Source organism: Lytechinus pictus, chromosome 13 (genome assembly GCF_037042905.1).
Source record: "Lytechinus pictus isolate F3 Inbred chromosome 13, Lp3.0, whole genome shotgun sequence".
In the NCBI taxonomy this organism is placed as follows: domain Eukaryota; kingdom Metazoa; phylum Echinodermata; class Echinoidea; order Temnopleuroida; family Toxopneustidae; genus Lytechinus; species Lytechinus pictus.
The window spans coordinates 4,151,703-4,165,559 of record NC_087257.1 but is presented as its reverse complement, the minus strand read 5'-3'; the positions used below and the strand labels follow the sequence as shown (position 1 = coordinate 4,165,559).

The window sequence follows — 13,857 nt, the reverse complement described above, 5'->3', positions numbered from 1 at the left end:
TACGCGTGTTTTTATTTTTATACAGTAGTTATTTATAGATACACAAGAAAAAAATATTTTTCAAAACGAAAGAAAAAAATAATAACTTTTTGACAAGCCACCCGCCCCCCCCCCAAAAAAAAGGGGATGGATCGCTCCAAAATGAATGTGATTTGGGGGCAAACTATATTTTAGCATATTAAACGACCTGATATGCAGGGGGCTGCTTATGGGGGTGAATAACGTACGCAGCACCTCTAGAATAACGGGCGGGGGGATGGGGTTGCTCCAGCATCCCCAGCAACCCCACTTCCCAGAGCCATGTACCCACCCCTCGACCGATAGATAGACCAGATGAATGCCTCTACATAGAGCAGTAAGCATGGTAAGGGCAAGGAGATATCACCTCTCCTTGGTTTCGATGCGTTGATCCGTGTTTGGCTTTCCATGCTGTCTCGACCGAGCGCGACCAAAACAGTTGCGATTAGACACTTCTGAGGGATCGCTTCACTGTACTTATATTGAGAAGTGAAAGTATCGACCTTAATCATCGTTATCATGTGGTAAGTAATTTCTAGCTCTCGTTAAAATGTGTTCTCGAAAACATATAACTTACCCGTAGAATTATTCTTACCTTGCATACGTATGAGTGATAAACATACATTCTAACGTCATGTCATACATTGTTATTTATTCAATCCATTGACCATGTTGACATTGATTTTATCATTATTTTACTTTGGCCGCGAAAAGTAGTAGGTCCATGCTCTAGCTGACTAGAATCTATATGGACGTGTTTCTTTCATGAGGTACCTTTCGCTGACTAATTTGTTCTGAACCAATAGAGTGCAAGGATTTCAGTGGCTTATTCAAATTCATTTATTTCACATCTCTAAAAAACATAGAAGATACAATACATCGAGATCAATCAAAGTGATTCCATAGTATGGAGTAATGAATATTGTAAAATGACAAATTAACAAAAATAACAATATACATAGGGCAATGAATGCGATGTGAGGGAATAGCAAGAGCCAAATAGACCTATCTAGGCTACTATCATTACCGAACAATAGTTAAAAGCACATACTGTATGTTTCATGAAACACTCTCCACTCCCCAGGTACAGCATGTACAATGAATAATACACTGTAAAAACTGTGGTGTTAAAACTGACACCAGCTGGTGTTAATAGAGGACCACACCCTGAGGTGTTAAAATTACACCCCCGAGATTTACCGTAACACCAAATAGTGTAAATGTAACAACCAATGGTGTTGCAATAACACCTATAGGTGTAAAAATAACACTGTCAATTTAACACCGGTGTAAAATAACTGGTGTGGTCCCCTATGTACACCGGTTAACATCACAGTTTTTGCTGTGTAGGCGTCAGTGAACATGATACTGGAATACTCACCAGGGAGTGGAGAATGTGCATACAAATTGTGTGCGGGAATCATGGGCGTAAATCCCAGGGGGGACAGGGGGACGTGTCCCCCCTACTGAAAATAGTAGGGGGACACAATATCAAATGTCCCCCCTACTATTTTTGGTCTTTATGATGGTAAGAAATACATTATTCAAATTCGAAATAAAATATGTATTTTGGGATGATTACCCTTTTTTTTTACTTTTCAAATTTATCTTCGGCAAAATGACCTTAAATTTGGGGTGATAACCTTTTTTTATCAGATGTCGTTCAGATGTATTAAGCGCCATATAAAAGCGGATTATTATTATCATTATTATTGTATCAAACATCGTCCATATTGTAGCACATCCTTAGTAAGAAAAAAAACCATTTGATCTCTACAGGAAAAATGATGAAAGTTGATCCGAAATTATAGCAAATCAACATCCAATCATCTTTTACTTTTCCTGTAGGCATAAATAGATTTCATGAACCCTTAAACAGAAAAGAACACAAAACATGTTGAAATTCCCCAAATTAATGAATTAGTTATGGATTAAGAGGAGGTTTTTTGTTGTTGTAATTCGCAGTATCTTTGATTATGGATCGCTGAACTCTAAATTCCAAGGATTTGAAATAAATCCAGATCGGCTGTGAATAGTGACCAGCCGAATCTTGAATTTATTTCAAATCTTAACTTTTAAATCTGAAAAGACTTAAATTCAAATATTTTAGATTTATATTAAATCATAAGGGCCGTCTGCACCATCCCGAAGTTTCAAATTAGCGCGCTATTTCTGATCCGGCAAATTATCCCGATCTGAAAAATCTCGAGATAGTTGGCGGTGCAGACGCAATTATCGCGCTAGTTCGTAGGATTAATCTCGAGATTGCAATCCCAAGTCAACTCGGGTTTATTTGCAAAATAGCGCGCTATTTTACGAATTATCCCGCTAATTCGTCGGTGCAGACGCACTCGAGATTGGACTCGGGGTAATTTATTCATGACGTCAGTCCATAATGCAATTCGCGTTCCACTTCCGCCTTGGTCAAAACATAAACACGTGCGAAAGTCAACTTTACACATGCGAATAGCGTTCATAAGCAACGATGGTGTCCCCACCAGTGAATGGATTTTGGGAGAGACCCCGGGAGAGACCAGACCGAAGGGGGAGGCGCTCATCGCATCGACGATGGTCATATTCAATAACAACACTGACAGCAGTGTTGTCTTATTCCTTCGAAAAATGTGAGCAAATAGCATTTCTTTCCTCCTTCTCCCTCTCTCTCTCTCTCTCTCTGTCGTTGCCTCCTACTCCGCCATCATATTTCACGAAGAATACATCACTTCTTCACTCGCTGAGCTGAAAGGATTGTTGCATAACACCGGTTGAATTCGGCGAAAGTACTAGTGAAAGGAGTTCATTGCTTGCATATCGCGGGAAGTTATTCAAAAGCGCGGGCCGTTGAAACTCCAAGATCCGAAAGTGCGCATGCCCGGAATATCGGGCTTGTTGCCTCGCTCGAGCAGATATAGCTCCTCGTGGGATGGTGCAGACGGGGTTTCTTGAATCTCGAGATTAATCGCGAAGAGGGCTGATCGGGCTAAAATCTCGAGATTGAGCAAACTCGGGATGGTGCAGCACCGCCTATAGAGGTTCAAATATAAATATAATATTTGGCTGGTCACTATTCACAGTCGATCTGGGTTATTTTTAATCCTTGGAATTTAGAGTGCACATATTTTAGAGTTTTAGTCCTAATCATACATGTAGGTCCTAATACTGTTTGTTTATAGATAGATTTGTCCACTTTACAAACTGCTTCACGGGTTCAGAGTACTTTGATGATTAATCATTAATAGGTCTATCCTGTGAGGCACATTTACAATATTATTGTTTGAGAACCCCCCCCCCCCCCGGCCTGTAACTTCCACGTATGTCAGCAAATTATCTATTTATATATTCATTCATTTATTTGTTTTTTTCAATTTATCTATTTTTATTTATTGATTGATTGATTTATTTATTTATTTATTCATTCTCCTCTAGTGGGCTGCATTGCCCTCTTCAGCCACAGGAATTACTTCTTTTGTAAAATATTACCCTATCGAAAAATGGTTAAACCAACCCCCCCCCAAAAAAAAAAATCGCTCATGTTATCTAAAGAATTTGACTAATCCGGTGTTTTGGGGAATGGTGTAAAGGTGTGTGTGTGGGGATGTGTGAGGGTGTGTGCGTGTGTGGAGGGGGGTAGTGCAAATGGTACATTATAAAACATCAAGCAATGATTAACCTCATGAAAAAAAGCATATCCAACAGTTCCATTTACAGTGACCTTGATATTTTCAAAATTTTGTGATATAATTTATAAATTTTGTTTGTATATATTTTTTTTTTATACATTGTAAAGCGCTTTGATATGGATATCATGAAAAGCGCTATATAACACTAAGTTATGATTATTATGATTATTATTATTATTATTATTATTAAAAACCGCGAGATAATGTTCGTGTAAATCGGTCTTATGCCCTTTGAGCTTACACTGACTTTGATCTTTCGTTGGCCTATACTTCTTGAACTATAACCGAGCCTGTTAAAGATAAAATGACGAAAGGGTAGATGTGTTGTATGATGAAATTATTTTTTTCAAATGCATCTGCTGTCACCAATTGCGATCTGTTTATGGGATTTTTTGGTAGCATTTGTAGCATTTTTTTGCGTTTATAAGGATTGATAATAATCTTTATTTTGTTTGACGTCTTTGCACTTTATTCTACTTTAATGCATAATAATAAGAAGAGCAATGAGTGATTAATTTCCTGTCAAAAGTCCCGTTTTTCGTCGTGAAGAGATGTCACGAGCATGGGGAGTCATCGTACAAAACGTCGTGCCTCTACTAAAAGGTTCTTAAACGATAAGAAAGTTTCACTGTTGCATTTTTATTTTATTTATTTTGTAGATTAGTGAGAAGATAGGGGCAATGAGTGCTGGATTTTCTGTCAAGGTTCCTGCCTGCGTTGTAGAGACATGTTACGAGCATGAAGGCGTCATCGTACCTAACATTATGCCTCTGAAGGCCCTCAAACGACTGAGGAACTTCGCCGTACGACCCGATGACCTGTTTATCGTGACGTATCCTAAATCAGGTACTTTCAAATTCATCTTTCAATTTTTTTTTTCAATAACTGACTATCCCGATACACGTAGGTTACCCTGTCGATTATGGAGTCATAAAACATTTCACCGAGCAATTTATTTTGTCATCTGGTTGGGGCAAATCAATGCATTCTCTATGATAGGAGAAGGACACTTTTGATTGGCGGGGGGGGGGGGCGAGACGACCTTCATACAGTATGACGTCATCTCTTTCTAATTTAATTTACAGTGATTATAAAGTTATACCAGACACAGACCACCCTTTAAAAAATTGTCTTTTCTTTTTTTCTCTCTCTCTTTTCCCTTTAATGTCTTCGTCCTCTTTTTTCTTCCCTTCCCCCTACCAATTGATGATGGGAGGGGGGGGGGTACCCCCTGCTCTCATGTCGCGCAGCCCATGGTTTATCTTACGAAACTGCCCACTTGATCGTTTAATATGTTTAGCGTTAAGTGAGATCTACATTACCATGCCATATCTCAAAAGGTGTTATGCAAAAATGCGTGATTTAAACAGCACACAACAAATTCCTTCACTTCTAAAATATTCGTTTTTCACATCTTACTAGATTTCACTCTGTTTTTTGTAAGTGTTCAAGAAATATTATTTCACAACTCTTCTGTTTGAACAATATTTAATTTCACTATCAACTCGAAAGCAACTTCCATTCTTTACTCTGCTGTTAATCTATTTCTGGCAAACGCTGTGAAACAGCTTTTGATTTCTCTTGAGGCGTATAAAATGAAGCGTCAATTTTTAAGGGGACCAGACATGGCCTATGGGGGATCTCTAAAAATCTGCGAACGAGCAGAGCAAGCTTGTTAACAAAATGATCGCTTAATACAAAATCTCGTGATAAACTTTTACATAATATCAGTTATATCGGGAGGAGAGACCTGCGGGTCACAGTTCTGTGTGCGCGCCCTTCTTGGCGATCCAGATAGGCTGGCTCCTCCAAAAAAAAGCGCCTTTGAATGTCTTTGACAGATTATGGCGCTATACAAATGCTGTGCATCATCATCATCACATTCAGAAAATGGTATATTATCTAGATATTACACCCTTTTTCTTTCATTTTTTTTCTTTGTCGTGTAATTTCTGAGGGCCCATGCCCCCCAAGACCATCATCCGTTGCAGAAAGAGTTGCAATCAATCGCAACTCTAAAAGTCATGCGCAACTTGTTTTTCAACCAATCAACAGCGCGCATTTGGGACTTGCAAAAATGTTTATTTATTTCATTTATTGATAGGAACAACCTGGGCCGAGCAGGTGATGATGCTGATAAGATATAATGGAAATTTGAACAAACTAGAAGGAAAACATATCATGAAATTGATCCCCTTTCTTGAACACGTAAAAGACATCGCAAACCCATCCGTAAGTACACTGGCGTGTTTGTATATTTTAGGACGGGGCACACTTGGGGGAAGTATCCTTCCCTTTCTCAAGAAGTTATGTTGATATCTTTACTTCTTGCCGAAAGAAAACTTATACTTTAGCTTCCTTTTAGAAATTTATTTTATTCCAAAGAAACTCTTCATTCAAAACTTCTCCTAAGTCACTTTTGTTCACCTCAGTCCCCATCTATCCTTTAATCTGTTGTATGCATTATTGTTGAAACCTGTGTAATATTTTGACTATGACACTTTGTTTTTGGTGCACAGAAAAATTATTAATGAATCTCAAATCTCAATCTCAAAACCACCTTGTAATCATACTGATGCCATCATCCTCTACAGACATCGGCCTTACAGATCGACCGTGCTGAACGATTAAAATCACCTAGGATACTCAAGTCTCATTGCCATCCGCCCTTCTTGCCACTCGATATAAGCACCGATGACCCCAAAGCCAAGGTAGGTACCCCATTTTACAAGGTGCTTTACGAAACGGGACTTGAACATCCCCTCACGTCAACGGATCAGACAACGGCAGAAATTAACTAAATTAACCAATTGAGCATGTGCCGGCATGGCCGTATGTAGGTTTATTTCGGGGGGGGGGGGTAGGATGCGAAAAAATCGAAGGTGATGGAGCGAAGCGACCGATATTTTTTGCAATTTTGTAAAATGAAATGAAGGATTTTATGCACTCCTTTGGTGATTTTTTTTTATTTTCAAGTAAATGTATTTCTCCCCCTTTTCTTTGGGGGAGGGGGGGAGGCGGCAACTGCTCCCTTCCTCCGTTACGTACGGCCATGTATAACGCCGGATTAATGCTCGATAATATTATACAAATATCCTATACGCGCATGCTAGAAACAATTTCGTTGCATCGACACAGGATGTTAAACAGAACCTTCGCTATTAATTCTGGATAATGTCATAAAAAGAAATAAGCCGGAATATGGTAGTGTTCTCGCCCTCACAGAAGTGTTTTTTTTTTTATTGGCTTGGTTTGACTTTGTTTCATTGTCTTCGGAGCTGCAATACAGGAATGCTCCCGTATTGGTTGGAAAAGATACAACTACCATGAAAGGGGTAATTTATTTTCATTATTTTTCTCTCATATGAAATAGATATCTGAGCAAATCGATCAAAAAAAAAATCTCACAAATTCTTAAATGGCAGTGGTATTGTGTTTATACATAAATGTGGAATGAAACACTATGAGCGTTTTAATGAACTTTTTAAACAATTGATTTGTCTAGTTGCTATTCAAATTCAGAAACATATTGCCCATTGATTAGAATAATTACTGGCTTACAGATGAAATTGAGACTGGAATCAAAATAAAATTCATGACATATAAAAAAAATGTATCTTGTTGTAAATTTTGTGATATAATATAAATCATAGATTGATAATTACCTTGGGGATTTATTTCTTTTTTACGGATTTGATTATAGGTGCTCTACGTAGCTCGGAACCCCAAGGATACGGCTGTTTCATTTTACCATTTCTGTCACTATGTTGGTCCGATGCCCTCCTACGAATCCTGGGATGTTTTCTTTGAAGAATTTATCACAGGCAGAAGTAAGTTATTATCGGGGCAGATTTAGGTTTTTTAAATGAGGGGCGTTGACAGAGAGATGGAGAGAGGGGGGGTGAGACAAGTCCTTTAGATTTTTATTTTTTATTTTTTTGTAAAATGGATTCTCGCTGTCAAAACGCAATTGCCTCCGAAAATGGGCAAAATGAAAAACAATAATAAAATTAACACTTCTCTCTGTCTCTCTTAATGGACTAATTGATTGACACCCCCTTCCCTTAATCGGATAAGCAGAAAAGAGGACGCATATTTTATGCCTGTGCATGGACTCCCGTAGACGCACGCCTGACCATGATGGATGAGTCGTCAAGTTTTGTTTCATTTTCTACCAAATAGTTCTCCGAACTTTATCATCTCCATGCCGTCAAATTCCATATCAAAACATTTTAACATCCTTTTTCTTGCCTGAAGATGAAAATAATAACCATTGCCCCTGAGCAATTGTATCGCCGTGACTTCTTTCTACTCAATATAAGAACATCGGCTAGCTGACCCTGTAAAATTAGTCGTTCATATAATAGTTATTATCCATTATCTTCAAGTTCGAAATGTAGTATGGATTAACTACAATATACATTTTTAAAACTTTATTTCAGCTCCCCAAGGATCTTGGTTTGAAAACGTGTTACCATGGTGGAGGAGAAGAAATCATCCTAATGTTTTGTTTCTAAAGTACGAAGATATGATCAAGGTTAGTATATAAACATACACGTATTTGCTTGTTTATTGTTTATAATTATGATTGGACTATGATGATGACAATACAACAATACAAAGCGCCGCACAGTGCCCGATGGATTCAATGCGATAATTGTCACGTACCGAGAGGCTGTAGCGGGTGTAGCGGCGGATCCGGTACTAGGCAGAGACGGTTTTAGGAATACTATCTGCCGGCAGACCGTGTTCCAACTTCGGCGGATTCAAAACCAATTTCTCTTCGGCAGATATCGTGCTTGCTATCGTTTCTCGATCTGCACGCACATGGTACACATTTCCTTCAAAATTATACAGGACCTACCATTTTTATTTATCTATTTAATGGGAAAATGAATGATAAGAAAGTAAAACCGCGTCAATCCGGCAGATATGGTTCCGAGTAAAGAACGATGTCATAATGGTTAGTTTCGGTCATATTTGCTCATTTGGTTTACGTAGCAGACGATGCTAGCCTGCTAGTATGTAGTATACTTACGCAGACCCTATTGCAAATCAAAATCAATTCCGGACTCGATATTTGCTTCCTAAAACTGTAGCTATAATATAAATATCAGTAGGCAAAGTTTTATAGTACAAGAACATTGTTACTTTCAAAATTAAATCCGTTAATTAAGTTTGTTTGGACTGTATTAATTGTTTCAAATGAAAAGGGTCTAGGAACGGAAACTGTCATACGTTAGTCACGTGACGTTTTACACAGAAATATGCCATGTTCTGCCTGCTCGATCTCAAAGTTTGGGAGAAAATGAGATGTAACCATTATACCAGTCATAAAGTACTATACATCAAACTGTAGGTAATCTATTTAGCATTGAGATGACAATCAATCTCGACCTTTTTGACCCTTAGGGATATTCCAATGGGAAAACAAAGGTGCCAGCGTCTCAAAAATATGGGTGGTTTTAGACCGTTTGCCATAGCAAGAGTTGTGAACATGGGCACTTTCAAATGAACAGCGAGACGTAAAGAGTGAATTAATTGTCATAATATTTACATCAAATTAATGGAATTGGACAAAATGTTCACACTATTATCAATCTAGTGTGAGATTATTAATAGTTATAAAGATATACCCGGATATCTGCAATATTACGTTCATGAAAACCACTGTTCCCTGTGTTGAAGCTGTGTGTGGGGACTTTCAGACACTCAAATGCACGCGACTAACCATTATGTGCCGTTAAGAACGATACCTGCCGGCGGATACCGTATCCGCCGGGAGAACCAGATCTGCCGCTACACCGGCTTGTTCACAAGCATTTTAACATGTTTAAGGAATGAATGTTTTTGTCCCGTATTAGCTATTTTCTACACCTGGGCAGCGTGAAGCACCGTGACAATATTACGGGCAAATTCATTGTTGAAGTAAATAACGCCATGGCTTGGTTTCGATCCCACAACCCTATGAAGGAAAACGAGGGAATAGTCCGAACAACTAGACTACGACGCCCCGTAAATTGTAAAGATATATGGAAAATCCTATAAGCCGTATAAATAGTAGGTAAATGATTGTAATACCACTATTTTTTCAGGATTTGCCAACTGCAGTGAGGCAGATAGCCCATTTTATGGGGAAGTCACTTTCGGATGACGTCATCAAACAAATCTCGAGAGCATCGACGTTCGAGGCCATGAAGAGCAACCCATCCGCAAACCCCGACAGTATTATATCACCAACTATTCATAGGGAAAATAACCAATCATTTATGAGGAAAGGTAATGATGATGACGACGATAATGCTGATGATGGTGATAATGGTAATGATGGTGCTGCTGATGATGATGATGCCCGGTGATGATGATGATGATGACGATGATGATATGATGATGATTGTGATGATGATGATGATAATGATGATGGTGGTGGTTGTGGTGATGGTGGTGGTGGTGGTGGTGATGATGATGATGGTGGTGGTGGTGGTGGTAAGGGTGAGATGATGATAATGATGACGATGATGATTACGATGATGATGATTATGGTAGTAATGGTGGTGACGAATATGGTGGTGGTGATGCTTATGATTATATGGAGGTGGTGGCCTGGTGAGGGTGATGGTGGTGCAGGTGGTGGTACGTGGTGGTGGTGGTGACGCTGATAATGATAGTGGTAAGGAATGTTGTGTTAATGCCGGTGATAATGGTAGCATACACATTTCGGCATATTTCCATCAAATATCAATTTATAATTCTTTTGTTTTCAAGGGATAATCGGAGACTGGAAGAATTACTTCACTGCCGATCAGAACAGGAGGTTCGATGAGCTGTACCAGAAGAAACTGTCTAGTACTGGACTGGTGATGCAATTCGAAGCCAAAGCCCCCTTCATCCCATCGTTATACTGAACATTATTTTTTCTGTTAACCCATCGCCTATATACTGAAACTGGATGATCTCTATACAAAATCCTTGTGTGAATGACAGGATCCGGTATTCTATGGGTTAAATCGAGAATGGCAGTATTGAAAAAGACATCTCGGTGTGATATAAGGTCTAAAACTTGAGCGGCAACTGATTGCATAGAAACCTCTGATTCAAGAAAGGGAAGAGAGTTGCACCAAATAACCAAGTGAAGAATCCGAATGTCGCAAAAGCCCAAAGAATTGTTTGAAGGACATCGAATCGTATGTCGTAAATTTCCAAGACTTTGTATATGAACCTATATAGTTCATGAAACTTGTACATAAGGGTAATCAAGTATTACTGAACATCCTGCCTGAGCAAGTCACTCGACCAAGCTCAAAGGTCATCGGTCGAGTTATTGGTATTTGTTGAATTGTCTTCATAACGTTTCATTGGATCTAGTTCATGGAACTTGGAAATAAGAGCAATCAAGTATTACAGAATGTCATATGCGAGTTTCAGGTCACATGACAAAGGTTAAATGTAATATAGGGTTATTGAACTTTGGTCATGTTGGGATCGAGTATTTGTTGCATTGCTATCACCTTGAAAGTTTATGGATCTACTGTAGTTCATGAAACTGAGACATAAGAGTAAATAAAGTATCATTGAATATCCTGCCTGAGTTTTAGGTAACATGACCAAGGTCAACGGTCATTCAAGGTCTGTTCAATAGTCGTTTTCAAAGTCAGCACTGCAGCTGTATTGTATCGCATAATGCATGCGAGATGGCCAGAGGCTTTCCACTTAGTTTTGTAGTGACTTTGATTTTCAAGTATAAGAAAAACATAGGAGAAAAGGCAGATTTTATATAAAATTTGGGAGTATGTGCCTTGTATAATTGATAATACCCTATATTTCAATAAATCGAGAAAATAAACATGAAATCACCTTTAGAATATGACGTCACATTTATTTGCCCCCATCAAAATATTCGGATTCCGCCCTTGTTTAGTTTGTTCGAAAATGTTTTTTTATGTCATATCGTGTAACCCAAACTGTGTCATATTTTTGACAGACCATGTGATGGTTAAATATGATATGTTGGCAGCTAATGTGAATGTATGTAAAAGAAAAAATGTGATAATATTGTGAATATAAAAAAATAAAGTAGAAATATAGATGAACGAATTAAATTGCCTGTAAAAATCGGGTGAAAAAAAAAGATCGGGTGATGTACGCGCTTGATATAGGAAAATGGAATGAAACGTCAAAATCAGGGGGTCGGTGGTGCATGCTTTTCAAGAGCCTAGTGCGAATAATATGGTGCATGGAAAGGTGGAAGGTTTAACTGTTTCACCCTATCCTGAAAAATGTAATATTTGAGACATTATTTAAGGAAGGGAAACGTGACAAGATACTTTAGGGTATTCTGATTTCAAATGATGATTATTTAATGTTTAGGGACATTTTGGAAGTCCAAATGGACGAGCATGGTGTCCATCAATACTTTTTTCTTGATTGTTTTTTCCTTTTATATGTATTAGTATTTACTGTTGTACACTATGTTTGTAAAAATGTATGACCCCTCAGAAGAATAGCATGTGGTTGAGGGCCATCCAAAATGGAGAAGAAAAAATATATGATTAATAAAACAAAACAAAACAAAACCTTGTATGACTTGCCACCCCCCCCCCTCCCCCTCCGCGGCCAAAAGTAGACTTGGTTCTGTAATTTAGGTAACAATGAGTATTACTATAATGGTGAGTGAGAATTTTTCCAGGGGAATGGAAGGGCATGAATGGACAGAGAGAAGGGAAATGAGAGGAAGAGCGAGAGAGAGAGATGGAGGAAGAGATAAGGAGAGAGAGGGGACTGCAGGTTGATCATTAAATCAGCTGGTATTTTTTCAATGTTTTGTGCATGTTTATTCAAAAAGTAGGGGACCCCCTACTTTTTAAGTAATATGCATGGGGACTGAAAAGCCCACCCCCCCCCCCTTGTTCCACAGCCCTCGTATATAGGGAAACATATAGGAAGTGTATTGGTGGTCAACGTGCAGAGCAAGGAGTGACAACGAAATACAAATTAATTTGTGTAAAGGCTTAATTCCAATTTCTAAGTACAAAAGAATAAACAGATTCACTTCGGTGGCGAACTGTGATGTCGCCAGTTTGAATTCATGGGAAAATTGAAAAGTGATTGTGGTTGAAAATAGATAATTGTGAATATCTCTGATTTTGTTTCATAAAAAAAATGTAGATATTAAACATCACTCAAAGCCTTATTATATAATGTCCTCACTAAGACTAATTATTGGGCGAAATTTCTCATTTCTTTCTCTGTCATCTCCATCCTACTTGCATACTAGTAGGCCTATATAACATATTTTCAGTAAAAGCCCTGGTTTAAATTGTGAGTCACACCTACTCGACTTTAAATCCTAGTAGATATCATAATAATGAAACAAATAAAAAAAAAGAGAGAAAGATGAAGAAAAAAAAGACAGAAAAGAAAAAGAAAAAAGAAAGTACAAAGAAATAAATATTTGAATTTTACTTTATTCCATTATTTTTTTTTCAAAAAAAAAAAACAATAATAATATAATATTTATGATGGCGAAAATAGTCAAATTGACTGGTTGCCAAATAAAAATATGAACCCCCCCCCCCTATTGTATGTGAAAACCCCTCAGAATTTGAAAAGTTTTTACAATTTTTTTTACACATTTCACTAATTTTCACACACCTTAACATTACAATAAATTTAATGATTTTGATGGAATATAATTATCTGTGATGTTATGTGCATGAACCTGGGAAGCGGGGGTGCTGAGGGCGGTTTTCCTGGGGAGTGCTGCGCATGCGTTAGATCTCCGGAACCATAGGCAGCCGCACCCCCTGGAATTATGGTAGGTGTGGCAAAATAGAGAAATTTCCCCCAAATGACCTTCATTATTTTGTCGTAAAACCTTAATTTTCAAGTTTTTTGCTTGTCAAATTAGGACTAAAAATGACCTCATTTATGTAGTGAAACCCCTTTATATGCTTATCAAAATTAAATTGTTCCCAGGGCCCTGGTTAAGTGTGACAGTTAATTAATTGCGGCCAATCAAGTATAATTTCAAATCATATTTCAATAAATATTGCACTTTTATTTCTTTCCCCCGTATTGTTAGCAACGTGTCTGCTCATAATGTCCAAACAAAGGCAGCGAAAAGTAATTATCATGACAAAATAGCACATTTCCTATTAGG

At 38.0% G+C, this 13,857-nt stretch overlaps 1 protein-coding gene across 3 annotated transcripts; it reads left to right on the top strand.

Annotated features, from left to right (window-relative positions):
* The first annotated feature begins 246 nt into the window (after positions 1-246).
* On the top strand, positions 247-11,797 carry LOC129274393 (sulfotransferase 1C2A-like). Of its 3 annotated transcripts, none has more exons than XM_054911207.2 (8): positions 247-542; positions 4,358-4,544; positions 5,803-5,930; positions 6,293-6,409; positions 7,402-7,528; positions 8,141-8,235; positions 9,794-9,977; positions 10,464-11,797. In XM_054911207.2, exons 2-8 carry the CDS (start codon positions 4,379-4,381, stop codon positions 10,601-10,603), a joined length of 957 nt encoding a protein of 318 aa, XP_054767182.2. In that variant the 5' UTR covers positions 247-542; positions 4,358-4,378; the 3' UTR covers positions 10,604-11,797. The 3 variants fall into 3 exon arrangements, with proteins under 3 accessions (XP_054767182.2, XP_063964817.1, XP_063964816.1); XM_064108746.1 differs by lacking the exon at positions 247-542 and adding an exon at positions 2,430-2,642; XM_064108747.1 differs by lacking the exon at positions 6,293-6,409.
* Positions 11,798-13,857: the final 2,060 nt, after the last annotated feature.